The sequence below is a fragment of the Tenrec ecaudatus genome, chromosome X, assembly GCF_050624435.1.
Source record: "Tenrec ecaudatus isolate mTenEca1 chromosome X, mTenEca1.hap1, whole genome shotgun sequence".
Classification (NCBI taxonomy): domain Eukaryota; kingdom Metazoa; phylum Chordata; class Mammalia; order Afrosoricida; family Tenrecidae; genus Tenrec; species Tenrec ecaudatus.
This window is the reverse complement of record NC_134548.1, coordinates 81319644-81342602: the sequence shown is the minus strand read 5'-3', so window position 1 is coordinate 81342602 and position 22959 is coordinate 81319644. Positions and strand designations below refer to the sequence as shown.

The 22959-nt window shown below is 39.9% G+C and overlaps 1 protein-coding gene across 8 annotated transcripts in view; it reads left to right on the top strand.

The window, feature by feature from the left end:
• Nucleotides 1–22959, top strand: part of HDAC8 (histone deacetylase 8) — a 316573-nt gene that overhangs the window by 9372 nt on the left and 284242 nt on the right. For 2 of the 8 annotated variants that reach the window (XM_075539578.1, XM_075539577.1), the window contains 2 exons: nt 5373–5503; nt 6435–6576. In XM_075539578.1, the coding sequence (XP_075395693.1) occupies nt 5373–5503; nt 6435–6576 (273 nt within the window). Of the gene's footprint in view, nt 1–2710; nt 2836–2872; nt 2982–5372; nt 5504–6434; nt 6577–15678; nt 15736–16159; nt 16523–22959 lie in introns of those variants that run through there. The other 6 variants (XM_075539582.1, XM_075539584.1, XM_075539583.1 and 3 more) reach the window with 6 other exon arrangements.

Sequence of the window (22959 nt, the reverse complement as noted above, 5' to 3'; positions counted from 1 at the left end):
CTCCAGTACGATGTTAATGGGGACAAGGAACATCCTTGCCTAGTTCCCTTTTTCAGAAGAATTGATCTTGTCTTTTCTCCATTGACTACCACAGTGGCTGTTGGTTTTTATATATATAGCTTCTATTATATTGAGGAATTTTCCTTCCATTCCTATCTTATTGAGTGTCTTAAACATGAATTGGTGTTGGATGTTGGCGAATGCTATTTCCGCATCTATCGATATTATGTGGTTCTTATACTTTTTCATTTCAGTGTGGCTTATAATACTACTAATGGTCTTTCGTATACTGAACCATCCCTGCATCCCTGGTATGAATCCTGCTTGGTCATGGTGAATTATTTGTTGTATATATTTTTGTATTCTCTTGGCGAGTATTTTGTTGAGGATTTTGCATCAATATTCATTAGGGAAATTGGTCTGTAGTTCTCAATTCTTGTGGGATCCTTGCCCAGTTTAGGTATCAGAGTTATACTAGCTTCATAGAAGAAATTTGGGAGTTTGCCATCTTTTTTTATGTTCTGGAAGAGTTTGTGTAGGATTGGTGTCAGTTCTTCCCTGTATGCTTGATAGAAGTCTCCTGTAAACCCATCTGGTCCAGGTGATTTTTGTTTGGTAATCCCTTGATAACCTTGTCTGTTTCTTCTATTGATAAGGATCTGTTGAGGTTCTTGACTGCCAGTAGTGATAATCTAGGGAAGAATTGTTTTTCCAAGAATTTGTCCATGTTTTCCAAGTTTTTGAATTCATTAGAGTACAGTCCTTCATAGTACTGTGTAAATATCCTTTGATTTCACTGTGTTCCATTGTAATATCTACTCTTTCACCCCTCATCCTTGCTGTTAAAATGTGTTTCTTTCTTTCTTTGGTCAAATTCGTGAGAGGTCTGTCTATTTGGTATATCCTTTCGAAGAACCAACTTTTAACAGCATTGATTTCCCCCCCCCCCATAGTTTTCTTATTTTCTCTCTCCTGAATCTCAGATCTACTTTTTATGATTTATTTTCTTTTGCTATTAGTTGTATTATCTTGTTGACTCTGCTCTATTTGCTGTAAATGTTGTGCCAGTGTATCTGTCATAAGCCTCTCCTCCTTATGTGAGCATGTAACTATGAGACTTTCTCTGATGACTGCCTTTGCTGTGTCCCATAAGTTTTAGTATGTCATGTTTTCATTCTCATTGGTTTCTAGAAATTTCCTAATTTCATCTCTGATCTGAACCAGTATATACTCCTTTTGCAATAGAGTTATTCATTCTTCAATTTTTTCCCTTGATTTCTTTATCTTCCTTTTGTTGATTTCCAATATTATCACACAGTGGTCAGAGAGAGAGGTCTGTGTGGTATCCATGTGCTTAAATTTATGTAGATTCGACTTACGCCCTAGCATGTGGTCCCTCTTGAATATATGCCATGTGGGCTTGAAAAGAATGTGATTGTTTTTGTATTTGGGTGGAGAGCTCTGTAAATATCTATCAGGTCAAATTGTCTTATTTTAGTGTTTAGATCTTTAGCCTCCTTGTTGAGCTTCTTTCCCAGTGATCTTTCTCAGAGAGCAGTGTATTGAAGTCACCTACCATAATTGTTGAGGCTGTAATTTCTTTTTTCATCTTTTGGAGCGTTTGATTGAAATATTCTGCTGAACACTTGTTTGGTGAGTAAATGTTTAGAATGCATAGTAGTTCTTTGTGTACTGTTACCTTGAGCATTATATAGTGTCCCTTGTCCTTTGAGGTCAATTTTATGTGAGATTAGGATTGCAACCCCTGCTTTTTTGAATTGTTGTTTGCTTGGTATGTTTTTTCTAGCCTTTGATTCCCAGCCTATTTTTGTCTGTAATCTTGAGATGTGACTCCTGTAGGCAGCAGATGGAGGGATTGTGTTTTCTAAGCCAGTCTGTTAGTCTCTATCTCTTAAAGCCTGAGTTCAATCCATTGATATTCAGGGTTATTACATCTATTTGTGGACTCTGTAATATCATTTTATCCCTCTTATGTTGGGTGTTTTCTTACCTCCATTTCTTTTCCATGGGTTGTGCATATGTGTGTTTGTGGTTCATTCTTGCCTTCTTTCCATTGTTGAACCTGTGTTATCTAGGGAGCTGTTTTCTGTTTGGTGGTCTCTGGTTGGAGTTCTTCTGTGGGATGGTCTCTTGCATGTGCTTGGTGAGCGTTGTTCTTCTGCCCATACTGGGTTGGCGAGGATCTTTTGTAGTGCTGGGTTCCTTTTAGCATATTCTTTGAGACTTTCCTTGTCCAGGAAGTCTCTCACTTCTCCATCAATTTTGATAGCTAATTTGGCAAGATAGAGTATTCTTGGGTTTGCGGTATTTTCCTGCAATTTTCTGAATATGCTGCTCCATTGTCTGCTCTTTCTATAGTGTCTGCTGATAGATCTGAGCATATTCTTATCTGCTTGCCTTTATATATGGTTGCCAGTTTTTCCCTAGCTGCTCTTACAATTTTCCCCTTTTCCTCATAGTTAGTTTAACAACTTTATGTCGTGGTGCCTTCTTTTTGGGATTCTGTCTAGCTGGTATTCTTTCGGCCACCTGGATAGTTGCCTGGTTTTCATTCTTTAAGCTAGGGAAAATTTCCTCCGAGCATTCCATCACTATTTTGGATGTTGGCTTCATTGATGTGCATTCCTCCGGCAAGCCAATAGTTCTGATGTTGTTCCTTCTCATAGCGTCAGACATAACTGAGGTTTTCTTCAGCTTCTCTGATGGGCTTGTTAGACTTTTTCTCATGTTTATTAAATTCTTCTTGAGAATCCTCTAGGTCACTGGTGAGGTTCTCTGCCTCCTCCATATCTGGGCGAAGTCCGTGAGTTTGCTGTTAGTTTTTGTTATCTCGCCCTTTAACTCCTATATTTCCCTTTGGTGCATGGCCTTTCTTTTCTCTATCATTTTCTCCTTTTTCTATAATGCTTCCCTCATGTCCTGTATAGCTCCAAGCAGCATCCTGAAGATTTCTTTCTGTGGTAGGTCCAGGTGGTCTTCTGGCATTGGATTTTGTTTCTCTTTTCTTGTTGAAACTGTTGTAGCAGCTTGCTGGTGTTTGGTCGATTTATTGGAACTAGGTACCATTTTCCCAGGTGTCTCAGAGCCCTGGGCTCTCTCTTTGGGAGGTTGGTACTGGTGTTTCAGCAGGCTGCTTTTAGCCAACTTCCTTGTAAGGTTGTGTTTCACCTTTGTCCTGCTGGGGTTTCCCTCTCCCCTTGAACTACGGTTTGTGCTCCAGCCACCTTCAGGTCTCCTTAGGGGCTGTTGTTTGCAGCTATGCACACTGCGGTCTGATAAAGTGTTGACTCAAGTGAAGGGGAACATATTTTGGGGATGGGTTGGGGATTGGGTGATCTACTTCTGGCTAGGAGTACTTCCCACAGGTAGGCGGGTGGGATGGGGGGCCGCTACTGGTGTGCTGATCCATTGCTTGGAGCACAGAGGGTGGGGTGGATTGAGCAGGGAGAAGGGAGAATACAGTAGGCAAGTCTCAAAGGCCTGGGTCCCTATGCTACAACTGCAGAAAATGCTGCCAGACTTGTGTCCGCTGCCTGGCATGCCTGAAACGGTGTGGCAGGATGGGAACCTCTGTGTGTGTGTGTGTGTGTGTGTGTGTGTGTGTGTGCATGCATGTATGTATGGTGGGGGGAAGAAAGCCAGGGAGGGAGCTGGATGGCCGATTTGTGAGGAGCGCAGAGATGGGGTGGGCACCTTTGGGTTGAGACCTCTGGGAGTGGAGGCGGTTTGATTGGCGGTTTGTGGGAGCACAAAGGCATGGCAGCATCATCTGCCATCTACCTGATTATGCTGTGGCGCCAGGGCACGAGCCTCCCAGGAGGAGGCGGGGATCGTCTGGCTGGCTGGTCAGCAAGGGGTGCCCAGATGGGGCATGAATCTCTGCAGGGGGGCGATGTACCGGCTGGAGCACCCACATGGGACCCCGCGCATCATGGGCAGAGTAGGGGGTACTAGCTGGTGATTCTGCACAGAGCGCCGAGGCAGGGCAGCTGCCTCCGCAATACTCCTGGCTGCCCTGTGGTGCCAGCAGAGTGGGCACTCTGAGCATCACGCAAGAGACCACGGGTGTCCGCTTCTGCTTCAGAGAAGTACTCTGAGTTGTCTTGGGAATCGACAGACAGACTTGATACCCCTACTAGGCCCCTAAATTTCGCCACTCACTGAGTTCTGGATGTGAGCTACCTGTATGGCAGCCGTCTTCCCCCAACTCTCTGTGAGTGTAAATCTTGAAGGGAGTAGAAAGCCTCATCTTTCTCCTGAGGAGTTCCTGGTAGTTTTTCATTGCCAACCTTTCACTTAGCAACCTAGTATGTAACCCACTATGCCACCATGACTCTGGACCTAAATGGCAAGGGCTAGAGAACGTAATGACAGTAGTGAGGCCAGGAAGAGGAAATGTGGGACAGGCAGGGGTAAAAAAATCCAAACTGCTGTAATAGAATTGATTCAGACTCAGTGATCCTGTAGGACAGAGTAGAACATCTATTTGGGATTTCTGAGATTTGGGGTATGAACTTGTTATCAGTTCAGTGCATAACCCACTATACAACCAGGGCTCCTAGTGGTAGGGAGTGGTAAATTTTGTTGTTAGGTGAACTCCCTTTATTCTCTCACTTAATCCTGTTTATTACTGCTTGTGAGTTTAACAGATTCTGAGTGAAGCCTGGTTATAATCTTTCTGTTCCTTCTCTTGGAAACAGATGTGAGAGAACAAGTAAAGGGACTTTTACATTTTATTTTGCCTATCTTTTATCCCTTAATATTAATAATGATAGGGAAACATAAAGCATATTCATATATGTTGTTGTATAATCTCCATATGCATCTCATAATGTATCCCCATTTTACAGATGAGTTAATTTGAGCTGCAGAGTGGTCAAATAGCTCACCTAAGGTTATTGAGCTAGTAAATATAGAGCTGGAACAAGAACCGAAGTGAAAAATTATCAGAAAGCATTATAATGGCCACTTAGGAATGAAAGTATTTCAAATGAAAATGAAAGCATTTCCGCCTATGGGTTTGCCATTAAAGCTGTAACTTGTGGAGCACAAGTTTTCTGATGCATATTTAAAATTTTTATTTTAAGTATGAATATTCTTTCGTTTTTACCTACCTATGAACTCAAAAGGAAAACCAATCCCCTTATTGTTCACATTGTGAGTACATTAACATGATGTGAGGAAGTATAGATTATATAGTGCGATAGAAAAACACATTGTGCGTATCACTTCAGCTTACTGAAATCAGAATCTGAGAGTTGTATTTTCTGCTCAGATTGCTGACTCCTTTACAACTTTTAGCATAATCTGGGTCTGCCTCATTCACATTCCTTTGTTTTCTCTGTTGTTAGGATTGTTAAGCCCAAAGTGGCGTCCATGGAGGAGATGGCCTCCTTTCATACAGATGCCTATCTGCAGCATCTCCAGATGGTCAGCCAAGATGGTGATGATGACCACCCCGACTCCATAGAATATGGGCTAGGTAAGGTTCTAATGAGACAATGACTAACAAGACAATGATGAGAGGTAGAACACTTTCATCTATAGATTGTAACTAGTTAATTATTTATAATTTGCATTGTGATTTTTAATAAATCTCCAGTTAAATAATGTGTTAATCATTAATCTCTTGGTTTAGCTACGTAACATCATTTGAGAAAACGGTATGGGTTTTGTGAAACTGAGTGATGGATTAGATGGGGGAAAGTCTTTCAATGGTTTAGGCCCTGATAAACCATAAAAAAAAAATGAAACCCAAACTATACTGCCATTGAGTTCATTCTGATTCATAGCAACCCTATAGGACATAATAGAACTTCCCCTTTACGTTTCTGAAACTAAATCTCCATGGGAGTAGAAAGCCTCATCTTTTTCTTGTGGAGCCTCTGGTGGTTTCAAACTGCTGACCTTACTGTTATGTTAGCAGCTCCAAACATAACCACCAGGACCCCTGTTAGGCTCTAATTGTGGTGTCTATATCTAGTCTGATTGTGTATGTGCTGACTTGGATGTCCTTGAATACAGGTTTATGGCCTAGCTAAATTTTCTACTGTATCCTTTATTAAACAACTACATTTTAAAAACTAAATGGCTATCACCATGGTTTAGTAGAAAGCACACTGGACTGAGAATCAAGAAACCTCAGTTGCAGACCTGACTCTCTGCTATGTAAGCAAGAGATACCATTTCTCAGGCCTCAATTTCTTCACCTATTGGTTATGACTAGTTAATGTGTAAGGTTTTTTTCTCTCAAGCTCTAATATTTTAAAAATCCTTTTCCTATTATTAGAATGTTTCTGTCTCAGTTGCAGCTCATGCCAGCAAGTCACTTTTCGGTAAATTGTCTCATCTCAAACACATTTTCCTTGTTGTAAAATTCATTTCTTACAAAGTAATCTGATTCTTGCCCTAAGGTTATGACTGCCCAGCCACTGAAGGGATATTTGACTGTGCAGCAGCTGTAGGAGGAGCTACAATCACAGCTGCCCAATGCCTGATTGATGGAAAGAGCAAAATAGCAATTAACTGGTCTGGAGGGTGGCATCATGCAAAGAAGTAAGAAAATTGCTTTCCTACTTTCTGACTGTACCTGAATCAATTTTCCTGTTATGTACAAGGGGGTACTCTCCCCCCAAAATGAAAACTTTTTTCAAGCTGTGTATTTAAATTTTTTACAAAACAACCTTATCACCTTCAAACTACCCTCCATTATACTTAATACATTTGTCAAATCTGCAATTCCATTCTTGGAAATATTTTTCAAACTCGTGTTTGGATGGCTGACTGTACCTCCCTTGTTTTTTTCTTCACTTTTTCTAACTTCATCAAATTGCTGTCCTTTCATGTCCCTCTTTATTCTTGGAAACAAAAAGAAGTCACATGGAGCAAGGCCACGTGAGAGTAAGGTGCGTGGGGCAAGAGAGGCATGCTAGTTTGTTTTTGTTTTTTTTTTTTTTGACAAAAACTGGCCTATTGAGATGGCTGCATGAGCAGGTGCATTGTCGTGGTGGCAAAACCAGTCCCGTCTGCCACAAATCAGGCCTTTTTTTGGTCGCACACTGTTCTGCAATGTGAAAACTTGATTAACCTGGTGGAACAAACTCCCAAGTGCACTATGAGTTGACAGACATCCAGAACAAAGTTTGTCATCAATCAACATTTCACCTTTTTTAAACGAGAAAACTACTCATCTTGAGTTTTTCCCACAGCACTCCTTTTGTTAGCTGTGTTCAACATCACAACAGTTTTTGCAGCAATTTTCCTGAGCAGAAAGCAAAATTTCACAGCTGTACACTGTTCTCTTAAATCGGCCATCCCCCCAAAATGAAAGATTCAAGCAAAACTGCTTTCACACACAAAAAATTCACTGTGACTAGAGAACGTTCCCAGGCAATGCCACTGGGTGTATTAAGTGCGAGTTGCTCCATGCTCACCTGGCGGGGGGTGGGGGGATGAGCACTATGAAAAAATGAGTACTACAAAAGCTCTTGGTTTTGGGGGGTACCTCCTCGTAAAAGCTTATGCTTATTTTATTGACATCTGCTGAGAGATTTGTATGTATTAGGCATCCTGAAGAGATACAAATGGAAATAGAAGGTGACTAATAACAGCATAGTAGAAAGAATACTATGCTATTGAAAGTCAAGATAACCGGGTTCTAAGCCTAGTTTTACTCATAACAAGGTAACTTACTTTGTAGGCCTCAATTTTTCATCAGTGAAATGGGCAGTGTGAAGGATAACTGCACAATCTCTAAACTCCTCTTCACCTTTCTGAAAATTTCCTGGGGATATTTCACTTGAGGAACATTAGCAAGATAAGAATAAGTAGGGAACAACATCAATAATGGTATCAGTTGAATACCTGTGTGAACTGAAGAGATTTAGCAGTAGAAAAAAGTCTTATAAGTACTAGTTTTGAAATCGTTCATGAAAGAAGTTGCAAACATTTTCAAGTAGAGAATTGATGAGAATAGTTTGAAATTGGAAGACTGAAGAATCAAGAAGCAAACGTACGCTTCCATCTCTAAAGAAAGTAGTAACCTAGAAATGAGCAATTCTCTAAGGAGAAAGCTATTCTTAGGTATTGCTTGGGATTAGAGGAAAAAGTCTTCATAGAGGTTTATATTAACATTTCAAGCAGTAATACTCTTGAGAAGGCCTTTTTAGTACTCAGCGTCTTTTCTGATATGTCTGTAGTATTTAACGAATGTTGGAAGAAAAGGATTTTAAAAACAATTTATCAGTGTGCTGTCTGAATGAAATGATTCCAGACAAACTGAAACCCTTGATAATGTTCTTTTCTCCTTTTATCGTACTGTTGTTTATATGTCCAGTTCTGAGGATTTTGGTTTTCTTAAAATTGAATTGTAATCCGTACTTAAGTTCTTCTTTTTTTAAAAAAATCATTTTATTGGGGGCTCATACAATTCTTTTTTTAAAAAACAATTTATTAGGGACTCATACAACTCTTATCACAGTCCATACATATACATACATCAATTGTATAAAGCACATCTGTACATTCTTTGCCCTCATCATTTTGATCTTAATCAGCAAGTGCTTTAAGTCCTCCTCATTTTCAGCAAGCCAGATTGTGTCATCTGCATACTGCAGGTTGTTGATAAATCTTCCTCGACTCCTGCTGCTGTGTACTTCTTCATATAGACCAGCTTCTCAAATTATTTGGTCAGCTTACAGATTGAATAAGAATTGTGAAAGTATACTACCCTGACAGACCTCTTCTGATTTTAAACCTCTCAGTTCTTTTCAAACGACTTACCTTTTGGGATTCACATTCTTCTGAATATTAACCATAGTTTGTTAGGGTTCACATAGGTGAATGCCTTTGCATATTCAATAAAACACAAGAAACACTTTTCTTGTGGTCTCTGCTTTTAGCCTTGATCCATCTGACATCAGCAGTGATACTTCTTATGCCATGTCCTTCTGAATTTGGCTTGAATTTCTGGCAGTGTCCTATCGATGTACTATCAATGCAGCTGTTTTTGAATTATCAACATTTTACTTGCATGTGACATTAATATTGTTTGAAATTTTCTGTATGATTTCAAAAAGCAGCTCGAGAACCCAGGCATCAATGCAAAGAAGTAAGGAAACTGTGACTCTGTGGGGTCGCTGTTCTTCAAAATGGGCACAACACAAATACCGTAGTCAGTTGGCCAGGTAGCTATCTTTGAGTTTTCTTCAGTGCTTGTTGAGACATTTCAATTTTTGTCAGTTACTATTCTGTCAAATACTGGAGCCTTGCTTTTTGGTAACACCCTCAGTACAGCTTGGACCATCAGTACCGTAGGTTCTTGATCATAGGTTACTACCTGATATGATTGAATGTCAACCAAATCTTTTTGATACAGTGACTGTGTAATCCCTCCATCGTCTTTTGTTGTTTCCTGCATTATTCAATATTTTGTTCATGGAATCCTTCAATATTATAACTTGAGGCTTAAATGTTGTTTTCAGTTATTTCAACTTCATATATGTTGAGTGTATTCTTTTTTGGTTTTCTAAATTCAAGTCTTTGCACATTTTTTCATAGTAATTTGTCTTCTCGGGCTGCCTTTTGAAATTTTCTGTTCATCTCTTTTACTTCATCTTTTCTTCCATGGGCTGTAGCTATTCTGTGTTCAAGAGAAAGTTTGAGTCTCTTTTGACATTCATTTTGACTTTTTCTTTCTTGTGTTTTTAATGACCTTTTGTGGTCTTCATAAATGATGTTCTTGATGTCCTACCACAGCTCATCAGACCTTCTGTCACTAGTGTTCAGTGCAGCAAATCTATTCTTCAGATGTTGAAATTCAGCTGAGATATATTCAAGGTTGTATTTTGACTCTCATGGACTTGTTTTAATTTTCTTCACCTTCAACCTGAATTTACAAATGAGCAATTTGTTTCAATTGGTTCCACAACTGGCCTCCTTTTGATAGCTGATAATGAGCTTTCTTCATACTTTTTTCCCACAGATGTAGTCAGTTTGATTCCTTTGTATTCTGTTGCTGAACTGTATACATACAGTTGCTGTTTAAGTTGTTGAAAAAGGGTATTTGCAATGAAGAAGCCATTGGCCTTATAAAATTCTATCATATGATTTCCAGCGTTATTTCTATCCTATGGCCATGTTTTATAACTACTGTTCCTTCTTCATTGTTTAAACTTCTGCATTCCAATCACCTATCATTTGCAATCTATTTTCATTGCATGGTTGATCAATTTCAGGCTGAAGAATTTAGTAGAATCCCCCAGTTTCATCAACACTATCTGTAGTTGTTGGTGTGCAAATTTTAATATTAGTTGTATTGACTAGATTTCCTTGTAGGCATATAGATATTATCCTATGACATCAGCATTATGCTTTAAGATAGATCCTGCAATTTCCTCTTTGATGAAGATTATGATACTATTCTTTTTGACCTTATTATTCCTGGTACAGTAAATTATGTGATTGTCAATCTCAAAATGGCCAATACCAGTACATTTCAGCTCACTAATGCTTAGGATATCAATTTTTTAGGATATCAATCTTTATGCATTCCATTTTCACTTTTGACATCTTATAGCTTTCCTAGATTCATACTTCATATATTCTAAGTTCTGATTATTAATAGCTATTTTCAGCTGTTTCTTTTGATTTTGAGCCATGCCTCAGCACATAAAGGTCCTGAAAGCTTTACTTCATCATCCACATCATTATGGTTGATTCTATTTTGAGGAGGCAATACTTCAGTTGCATTTTAAGTGCCTTCCAACCAGAGGGGGTCATTTTCCATCACTATAAGCCACTGCTGTTCATAAGGTTTTCTGTAGCTAGCCCTCAGAATTGAACAGCCTCTTCCATTTTTGTGGTCTGTTCTTAGTCTGGAAGCTCTGCTGAAACATATTCATCTTGAGTGACCCTGTTGATATTTGAAATACCAGTGATGTGGTGCGTTTCAATTTGTGTTGTAAGAGTTTCAATTTCCACATATCCTTGCCAACATTTGATATTTTCTGTTTGATTTTGTTTTTATCTCACCATAGTTATCCCAATGGGAGTGAAAACACATCTCATGTAGTTTATATTTGCACCTCTCTGGTGGCTAATAATATTAAACATCTTTTCATGTGTGTGTTGGTCATTGGAATATCCTTTTTGGTAAAGTGTTTATTCAAGTCATTTACCTATTTTATTTGTTTTCCTGTTAAGTTGTTTAAGTTTTACATATATATATGTTATTAGATTCTTAGTGGATATATAGTTCCCCCAAATATTCTACCAGTTAGTAGCTTGTCTTTTCATATTTTTTGGTAACAGTTTTTTGGTGGATAAAATTTTGAAATTTTTATGATATCACATTCATTTATTTTTTGCCTTTTGCTATTTGTACATTTGTTATTTTATTAGTGAGTCTACTTTAAAAAAATAAGCCTGATGTGGTTGTTTCTGAAATTTTCTAAGAATTTATGGTTTTAGAATGCACAGTTAGGTCCTTACTGCATTGTAAATTTATTTTTGTGTTTGGCTTGAGGCATATTAAGTATTAAAGTTATATAGCATCAGTCTTCTGATGTGTTCTTCTTTTTAGATACTGTGTTGGTTTTTCTAACTCTTTTGCTTTCCAGGACCTCTGGTGGCACTGTCAAGTAAGTGTCGCACTGCCACACTCAGGGAAAAGTTAAGGCTAGTCTGCTCTCATAAAAATTTAGAGCCCTGGAAATTCTATAAAGGGTTGCTGTGAGTTGGAATCAACTCAATGACAGCGGGTTTTGGTTCCCTCTCTATATAACTTTAGAATTAGTTTGTTGATACCCACAAAATAATTTACTGGGGATTTGTGATTGCTTTGAATCTATGATCATTCTGGGAAGAACTTCCATGTTAAAAATATTGTCTTATCCATGAACATGGAATGTTGTTATATGCCATCAAGCCAATTTCTGACATATAGCAACCCAATATGACAAAGTAGAACTGCCTCCATAGTTTTCTAGGCTGTAACCTTTGGAGGAGCAGATCTTTGTGTTAGCAGCCCAGTGTTCAACTACTGAGCCACCAGGGCTCTTTACCAAGAATAGTGCATGAGAAGTGATGTCAGTTGCAATCAGCTTGAGGGCACCCGTTATTGCTCTTGTTGCATGTGGGAGGAGGTGAAAGAAGAGGAAGATGACCAGGTTTCTGTTTAGCTTGTTTGGGTATGGCCCATACAAGCAAGCAATTCTTAACAATAGCTAATATATTTTAAGCTAAGTGCTAGTGACTTGCATTTTGCTCTTCTGTCCTCACAAGAACATTAGGAGGTTTGGTATTGTTACCCATTTTCCATGATACAGAAATACTGAAAAACAATTTGTTCAGGATTTTTAGGTGGCAAAGTTGAGACTCAACACACAAGAAATCTGATTATTAATTCTGTGTGATTAGCCATTGCATATTCTACTACAATGAAAAGGAGTGGATGATGGTATGCAATGGAAGTAATACTCAGGTAAATTGAATATTCGGAGTTGTATATGGAGGTAGAAGCGGAAATAGAAATAAAAGTGTTATGAATATAACAAATGGTGGTATAAATTCTGAAAGTGGATGAGATTACTGAGGTGAAATAAAGAGAGTGAGGAGAAAGACAAATAAGAGAGCACAAAAAGAAAGATAAGAGAACACAGAACCCAAGGAAGCATTGATTTCTAATGGGCAAGCAGATGAAAAGACTAGGGAATTCAACTGAAAAGCAACAATTAAGAGTAGCTAGAGAGGTCGTGGAATGTCAAGATATCAAAAGCTTTTTAAAATACAGAGTTCTCAGAGATCCCATGTACTATCTGGTCAGTCCAGCTAGTTACTAAAGGATCAGTCATATTTGGCAATTAAGGTTAATGGTCTTTATAAGAGAATTTTGGAGAAAGTAATGAGTAGAAAGTAAAGAAATACCTAGGAAAGGATGACTGTTTTCCAGAGGTTTGAATGAGAAAGGAAAGAAGAGAGGTGTGGCCAAGAGAAATTAAAGGCTAAAGCATAGTTGACCCAGACCTTCATTCCTGAGAGACAAACCAGAGAACCCTTTCTAACACAATAGTGTTTGTATTATCCATTTGAAAATATTTAAGTACATTTAAAGGTTGAAAGGAAAATATTGGAAATGCATATGAGATGGATGAACAGTGCAGAGAAGACTACAGGAAAGAAGCAAGTAAAATGGCTTTGGGAGGATGGGACCCACCTCTTCTGAAGCCAGAGAAAAAGAAAGATGTGACAGAGGAGATTGAGTTGTCTGCTGTTCAGTTTCTACCATATGTCCTCTTGTTTCTCTGTGGACAACTCCTGTTCTCCTATATGAAAGTAAGCCAAAAATGACGGCTAAAACCATCATAGAAGCTTTATTAAACAAAAACATAGAAATGCAAAGTTGTTGTTTCTGGACACATCTTCCATCTATGTCTGTATGTATGGAGGCATTGTTTCTGCTTCCTTAAACTTTCCCCAAAGAATTCTATACTGTTTGATTTACATTGTGAAGGAACTGCAGCTTTGGCATCCTTGAGAGACTCAAATTGTGTTCCTTTTCAATGTTATTTGAGTGTGGGAAACAAAAACAAATCTGAAAGGGCAAGATTAGAACTGTCTGGTGATCTCTTTCAGAGGAGTTGGCAGTGGTAGCCAAGCAACAATGTAGCCAAGCAACAATCTTCTGGTCTCAGGGTTGTCCAGGCTCTTTAGTCCCTTGGATTAATTGTTCCCATGCATTTGGATTTTCTTCACTCTTCTTTGTTCCATAGAGGAGAAGCCAAAAGTTGCACCTTAGATGTGTGTCAGTGTGCCTCCTATAGGATATTCCTTTTTTCTACTGACTCTCTACGAAGCATGATAGGGACTGGTCTCTCCAGATAACTTGTCCAGATTACAAGAGATAAAATCTTGCCATTCTTGATTCTCAAGAGTATTTGTTCTTGCTGTTCATGATATATATTTAGTATTCTTTGCCAATGCCATATTTCAAAGTTATCAATTATTCATCAGGATTCCTTATGTATTGCCCAGGTTTCACATGCATATGAATGTCCTGAAAATACCATGGCTTGAGTCAGACCCACCTTAGCTTTCAAGACATTTTTGAATTTTAACATTTTAAAGAGGTCTTTTGCAGCAGATTGGTCCAATGCAATATGCTGTTTGCTTTCTTGACTACTGCTTCCATGAGAATTGATTGTGGATCTAAGAAAAATGAAACCCTTTACAATATCAGTATTTCCCCCATTTATCTTGATGTTGCTTATTGGTTGAATTGTGCTCATCGGTCCAGAGTCACTGTACTAAAAAGAATTAGATGACATCCAATCATTTAAGGAGGTGTACATGATCAAGAACGAATGGTATTGAAGGAAGAAGTCCAAACTACATTGAACTCTTTGGTGAAAAGCAAGGTTTCAGGAGTTGACAGAATTCTAATTGAGATATTGTAGCAAATGGATATAGTACTGGAAGCATTCACTAATCTAAGCTAATTAGAAGAGAACCATACGCATCATACATTCTTAGTACCCCCCAAAAGATGATACAATGGAATGTAGAAATTATTGAACAATATCATTGACATTGCACACAAGTAAAATTAGGCTCAAGATGATATAGAAACATTTGCAGCAATACATTGGCAGAGAACTGCCAAAAGTTCAAGTTGGATTCAGAAGAGGATATTTTATAATAGATATCATAGCTGATATTAGATGGATCTTGGCTGAAAATAGAACATACAAATAAAAGATTTTGTCTATGTTTTATTATGTAAAAGCATTAAACACTGTGCATCATAAGTAATTTGGATAACATCAATACAATCGCCTTTTCCCAGGGGGATGATTGACACTGTTTTTCTTGGTTTTTATTTGGAGGGAGCAGTTGTTTGGTTGATTTGTTTTTTGTATTTGTCATAATGTAACCGCCAAAGTAAAGCAGAGTCGTTTGTACCCATGGACAAGCAGATGGATTCTGGCTTCCCCTGTGATTCTAGCCCCAATCTGGGAACAGTTCTTATAACATGGCCCTGTTCGATACTTGCCGTCATGAAAAGATCACTGAAGATAAGGGTGTTACAGCAAAGTGTGGTTAAAAAAAAGCAGATGGTGCTCAGCTATCAATTGGAATAGTGTCTGGGTTCTTAAAGGCTTGTATTCAAACAGCCCTTTAATTGAGACATCAATTAAGTCCACTGGTCTGTGTGATTCAAAGATGATGATAACAGCATCCAAATATGATGAAGAGAAAAGTATCCGAGCTTAAATTGTGAACACCCAATTTATAGAAGGCTGTGGAGGAAATGAGAGCCCAGAATCCATGTGCAGAGTATCTGGTCAGATTAAGCCTCTGGCAGATCCCTTCTAGCCAAAGGTGAGGAACTCAAACTGCTTTGCTAGCAGGCAGTGACAGTTTCTAATTTGATGGCAGTGGTTGAACCATGGTGTGATATGATACTTGATCAGTTGACCTCCCTCTTGAACCAATCTGAATTTGCTGTAGGCTCAAGTATTTCTTGCTTGTTCCATGATAGAATTTTTTTCTCTGGCTTTTAAAATATTGTCAGTAGTCTTTTCTTCCTTACTCTTTATTTTTGTTTTTATATTCTTATGATTTTCTTTCTGTTTCATTTTGTTTTATTGTTCTTGTTAGGTTCAGCACAGAAGGAGTGGATGCATAGAGACAATAACTGATAGAATGACTAATTGGGGATGGGGTGGGGTGGACGAGGGTATTGAGGGAGCAAACAATGAATACAAGAGAGGGAAGGGAGCATTAGAACTGATTGTGATGATGTACATGTATATACAACTCTTTTAAAAAGTGATTTAATTATGGTGGTGTATGATTTGTGAATATTATATGAGGAAGACTTGAAAAAATAAGAAAACAAACTTGAACAATGATTAGCAGAGATGAAGGAGGAAGAGTATTTTCTTAGCGGGCATTGAGTTTATGTTAATGGTGGTGGAATAATTTGGAAAAAATCAGTATTGGATGTACAACACAAAAAGTATAATTGATGACACTGAATTATACACATAGAAGTTGTTGGATTGGAGAATATTTAGTTGTGTATATTTTTACCACAATTAAAACAACAAATTAAACCATGAATAACAATGATTATAAGGAAGAAGAAAGTGCACTAAAATTGATTGTGGTACAACCAGAGGAAAGCTGAAGCAAAGGAAGGAGGAAGAACGGTACAGAGCACACCTGGGTCCACCAAGCTCAGAGGACGATAGCCCGGCTCGAAGCGCCCAATGTACAGAGAGGACCATATAGCTGGCCCCATGGCGAGATGCAACATCCTGCACTGACCCATGGCCCTACATGGGACAGCACCTGAGACACAGTGGGGGATGTGCGACTGAGCTGACCCCACCACACTGAGGCAAAACACTGGGGGCGTGCAATGGAGTGGCGGGGGAAGCAGAGCAAGGATGTCCCGAGGGAGTATAAAGAATGGACTTTGGGGCCAGGATGTGGCACCCCATCAGACTCATCCGGAAAACACTCCTGAAGGTCAATAAACATACCTCGAACTACTAACAGGTGTTTTGGTTTTTTTGGCTCTTTTTTCTTTCTCTTCTTTTAAATTTTGTATGTTAGTGGCCTTTTTGTTTATCAGCGTGTTGGTGTTGCTGCTGTCGACGCCATGTTCTTATGTGCCACTTTGGTGCTTTCGAAGCCATCTGCATTTGTATGCACATATTACTATATCAGCAGGTCCACCTAGATAAGATAGGCTGGACAAACAATGTGAGAAGAAAATAGCGGGACCAACGGTCCCGGAAGAGGCACATGAAAGTGTGGGAGGTAGGGGAAGGGAGGAGGTGTTGGCCAACACAGGGACAGGGAACAACGAGTGGTTTAAAACTAGTGGACGGAGGGGATGGGAGGACTGGTAGGGAGTGACCAAGGGCAAGGTAACTGAAAGGAATTACTGAAACCAGAATGAAGGCTGAACATGGTAGTGGGACAGGAGGAAAGCGTAAGGAAATAGAGGAAAGGAGTAGGAGGCAAAGGACATACATAGAAGCCTAAATACAGACATGTACATATGTAAATATTTTTATAATTATGGGGAAAATAGACCTAGGTATATTATTTATAGGTTCAGTAGTAGGGTAGCAGATGGACATTGGGCCTCCTTGTGCATACTCCCTCAATACAATAGCACCTTGCTCAGGTCATTCCATGACACCCACCTTCCCGACATGATCGCTGAAGACAGATGTGTGCATTAGCAAATGTGAAAAAAGCTGATGGTGCCCAGCTATCAAAAAGATATAGCATCTGGGGTCTTAAAGGCTTGAAGGCAAACAAGCGGCCATCTAGCTGAGAAGCAAAAAAGCCCACAGAGAAGAAGCACACAACCCTGTGTGATCACGAGATGTTGAAGGGATCAGATAACAGACACCAAAGAACAAAAACCATCATTGTGTGATCACCTTCTCCACATAAACGCTGAAGACGAATGTGTGCATAAGTAAGTGGTGAAGAAGGCTGATGGTGCCTGGCTATCAAGAGATATAGTGTCTGGGGTCTTAAAGGCTTGAAAGTAAACAAGCGGCCATCTATCCCAGAAGCAACAAAGCCCACATGGAAGCAGCATACCAACGGATCATGAAGGGCCGAGGGGACCAGGTTTCCAGCAACAAAGGCAGGGGAAAAATTTGAGGGGAGTGCGTGATGGGAACCCAATGCCCATCTGTAGACCACTGGACATCCCTTGCAGAGGAGTAGTGGGGAGGAGATGAGTCACTCAGGGTTCAATGTAGCAATAATGAAACTCACAACCTTCCTCTAGTTCTTAAATGCTTCCTCCCAACTATCATGATCCCAATTCTACCTTGCAAACCTGGTTAATCCAAAGGATACACAGCGGTACAGATGGGAACTAGAAACACAGGGAATCTAGGACAGATGAACCTCTCAGGACCAGTGGTGAGAGTGGCGATACCGGGAGGGAAGGAGCGGTAGAAAGGGGGAACCAATCACAAGGCTCTACATAAAACCTCCTCTCTGGGGGATGGGCAACAGAGAAGTGGGTGAAGGGAGATGCCGGGCAGTGTAGGATAAGATAAAATAATAATTTATAAATTATTAAGGGTTCATGAGGGAGGGGAGAGTGGGAAGGGAGCGGGAGGACAAAAAGGTAAATGAGCTGATTCCAGGAACCCAAGTGGAAGGCAAATTTTGAGAATGATGAGGGCAACGAATGTATAAGAGTGCTTTACTCAACTGATGTATGTATGGATTGTGATAAGAGTTGTGAGCCCCAATAAAATGATTTAAAATAAATAAGTAAAATGGATTGTGGTAATGATTGTACAACTCTTCTTGATATGATTGAACTATTGAATCACATGGTATATGGATGTAGTGCCAATAAAACTGTTAGAACAAAAGTGGATAGCATTGTGAATGATTGAAATCCCAGAACACCTATTTGAGTTCTCCCAGAAACTACTCATAGACCAATAGACAATTCTTCAAACAAAACTAGGGGATACTGCATGATTTAAAATCAGGAATGGTGGTGTAGCCTGTCATCGTAGTTAAACAATGTGTGTGCTGTGCAGATGATTAGAGAAACTGGACTATGTGAAGAATATGATATCAGGATTGGAGGAAGACTAACTATCTGTAATATGCAGATGATACAACCTTGCTTGCTGAAAGCAAAGAGAAACACAGCTGTTGAAGATCAATGGCTACAGTCTTCAGTGTAATTGCACCTTAAAATATAAAATGTAAAAGCACTGGTTTGACACAGTGATGTTGGTACATGGGATCTTGGGAAATCTTCAACTTATTAAAAATCTTTTATTCATTTTTATTTTTTTTAAAGATCATTTTACTGAGGGCTCATAACAAGCCATACATCAATTGTATCAAGCACATTTGTACATGTTATCATCATTATTTTCTAAACATTTACTTTCTATTTGAGCCCTTGATATCAGCTCTTTCCCCATACCCCCGTCCTCCCCTCCCACCATCATTACTCCTTGATAAATTATTATTATTTTCATATCTTACACGCACTGCTATCTCCCTTCCCTGATGGTTTCTTTTTTGTTTGTGTTTATTTTTTAAACGTTTTATTAGGGGCTCATACAACTCTTATCACAATCCATACATACATCAATTGTATAAAGCACATCTGTATATTCATTGCCCTCATCATTCTTTTTAAAACATTTTATTAGGGGTTCATACAACTCATCACAATCCATACATATACATACATCAATTGTATAAAGGACATCTGTACATTCTTTGCCCTGATCATTTTCAAAGCATTTGCTCTCTACTTAAGCCCTTTACATCAGGTCCTCTTTTTTCCCCTCCCTCCCCCCTCCCCCCTCCCTCATGAGCCCTTGATAATTTATAGATTATTATTTTGTCATATCTTGCCCTATCCGGCGTCTCCCTTCACCCCCTTTTCTGTTGTCCGTCCCCCAGAGAGGAGGTCACATGTAGATACTTGTAATCGGTTCCCCTTTCCAACCCACTCACCCTCTACTCTCCAAGTATCACCCCTCACACCCCTGGTCCTCAAGGCATTATCCACCCTGGATTCCCTGTGCCTCCAGGTCCTATATGCACCAGTGTACAACCTCTGCTCTATCCAATCTTGCAAGGTAGAATTTGGATCATGGTAGTTGGTGGGGAGGAAGCATCCAGGATCTGGGGGAAAGCTATATTCTTCATCGGTGCTACATCGCACCCTGACTGACTCATCTCCTCCCCTAGACCCCTCTGTAAGGGGATCTCCAGTGGCTGACAAATGGGCTTTGGGTCTCCACTCTGCACTTCCCCCTTCATTCACTATGGTAATTTTTTTTTTTTTGGATATTGCCTTATACCTGATCCCTTTGGCACGTCGTGATCACACAGGCTGGTGTGCTTCTTCCATGTGGGCTTTGTTGCTTCTGAGCTAGATGGCCGCTTGTTCACCTTCAAGCCTTTAAGACCCCAGACACTATCTCTTTTGATAGCCGGGCACCATCAGCTTTCCTCGCCACATTTCCTTATGCACCCGTTTGTCCTCGGTGATTGTATCATGGATTGTATCATGCAGCCAATGATATGATTTTTTGTTTTTTGATGCCTGATAACTGATCCCTTCGGGACCACGTGATCACACAGATTGACGTGTTCTTCCATGTGGGCTTTGTTGCTTCTGAGCTAGATGGCCACTTGTTTATCTTCAAGCCTTTAAGACCCCAGACACTATCTCTTTTGATAGCCGGGCACCATCAGCTTTCTTCACCACATTTACTTGTTCACCCACTTTGGCTTCAGCAATTGTGTGGGGAGGGTGAGCATCATAGAGTGCCAATTTAATAGAAGAAAGTATTCATGCATTGAGGGAGTGGTTGAGTAGAGGCCCAAGGTCCTTTTGCCACCTTAATACTAAACCTATACATATAGGCACATAGATATATTTCCCCATTCTCATATATATATTTGCATATGTACACGTCTTTGTCTAGACCTCTATAAATGCCCTTTGCCTCCCAGCTCTTTCCTCTATTTCCCTTGACTTTCTTCCTGTCCCACTATCATGCTCCATCCCCACCTGGGTTTCAGCAATACCTCTTCGTTACATTACCCTTGATCATGCCCTACCAGGCCTGCCACACTCACCTCACCACCAATTTGGATCACTTGTTGTTCCCTTGTCCCTGGGTTTTTTAACACCACTTCCTTACCCCCCACATTCCCCTATCCCATTTCCCCCTGGAACTGTTGGTCTTGTTGTTTTTCCTCCAGCCTATCTTATTTTGACAGGCCTGCGGAGATAATAACATGCACAAAAACAAGACAGAGCAAAACCAAGCAGCAATATACAACAAAACAACAACAACAAACCAATGACAAAAACAAAACACAACAAGAAAGAAAAGCTTGTAGTTAGTTCAAGGATCATTTGTTGGCCTTTAGGAGTGTTTTCCAGTCCAGTCTGTTGGGGCACCACACCCTGGCCCCAAAGTCCACCTACAGCATTCCCTGGGGACCTTGCCGCTCCATTCCCTTGCTGTTCCGCTGTACTCCCCCAGTGCTTTGCCTGGGTGTGGTGGGATCAGGTCGAGCGCAATTCCCACACTGTGTTTCTGGTGCTGGCCCCTGCAAGGCCATGGGTCAGTGAGGGACGTCAGGTCTCATAGTGGGGCTGTCCATGTGGTCCTCTCTGTGGACTGGCTGCTCTAATTGGGGTTATCATCCTTAGGGCCCGGTGGGCCAGAATGTGCTCCACTCTCTCCTTCTCCCCCTTCATCTGCTCCCGTGTGTTCTGGTCAGCTATGTCCCTCTCCTGGAGCTGCAGATTCAATGCTGTCCTTTGAAATAAATACTTCTGGGGGGAAGTTCAGGTATCCACTTAGTATTCGGTACTGGGGCCAACCCCCCAGACTACTCCACGCCGGAATGTTGTACATGGTAGACAACTGGGGAGGAGGTGGGGAAAGGAAAAAAAAGGATGAAAATAAGGAAGAAATGGGTAGCGGGGGCAAGGGGTGCTAACCCACTAAATACTCTTATAGGTGTGTCTGCTAATTTGTATGATCATAGTACACTTCTCCCATCCAAATACTAACCAGGCCCGACCCTGCTTAGCTTTCAAGATCAGATGAGATCGGGCGCATTCAGGGTAGTATGGCCGTGGACGATCATAGTACACTTCTATGGCAGGAATTGATTGATCTTCTCCCGCTCCCCCAAACATGGGAGATTGACCCCATCTGAGGTGAGGCTACCTTACTAGAGGTGCTTTTTAAGATACTGAAATATGTGGTTTATAGTAACTAGGCAGGCACACTACGTTGTTGTTTGGAGGCCGTATTAGAAGACTACATGACCTGAGAACAGTAGCTTGCCTTTGTCTTGTTTTTTATCCTTACAGTAGTAGACTCATACAAGATATGTCCTTTTCAACATAAACATTTCCAAGTCCATCCATGTGAAAAGATGTTTTGTTTTTTCATCACTGTTATGTACACTGTGCATGTACCACTTTCTTTATCAACTGATGGGCATTTGGGCTATTTCCAGCTTCTTGCTAGTGTGAACTGTGCTGCAATGGACAAGGAATAGCATGTCTGTTCGTGTTTTGTCTCCTACTCTTTTGGGACATATGCTCAGGAGAGGTATTGCGGGATTGTGTGGTATTTTTATTCCCAGTTTCAGTAAGTGCCATATTGCTTTCCACAGTGGTACATGTTCACAGTCCTGCCAACACTGTATGAGAAATTCCAATCTCTTCATACCCTCTCCAGCATTATTCATTCTCTGTTTTGTTTGTTTTTCAATTAGGCTATTGTTATGGGTGTCAGATGGTATCTCATTGATTTTAGTTGCACCTCCCTGAAGGCTAGTGATCCCTGAGCATTTCTTCATGTGGTTGTTAGCTATTCGATGAATTCTATGTTCATGCTATTTGTCAACCTTTTAATTACATAATTTGTTTTTTTTCTTATTGAAGTATTACAGAGTTCTGTAGATTTTAATGATTAGCTCCTTATTTGTTGTATCATTGCGAAAAAATTCCAGTCTGTGAGTTCTTATTTTACCTATTTTGTAAAGTCTTTTGATGTGTGTGTCTTGTTTTTATTAAGTCCCAGTTGTCTATTTTGTCTTATATGGATTGTGTTTCCTTTATTGTATTTGGTAGTGTATGTATGCCCCTGCTGCATGTGGACCCTTACATTTGTCCCAGTTCTCTTGTTGGTGATTCATCTAGCTCTGGAGTTTACATTTAGGTGGTCTCTAATGCACCTTGAGTTTGTTTTTGTACATGGGGCAAGTTATAGGTCCTGTTTCATTTTTCTGCAGATGCAGATCCAATTTTTTCCAGAACTACTTGTTGAAGAGGTTATCTCCCATTCAATTATTTTTGGTCCTTTGTCAAAAACCAAA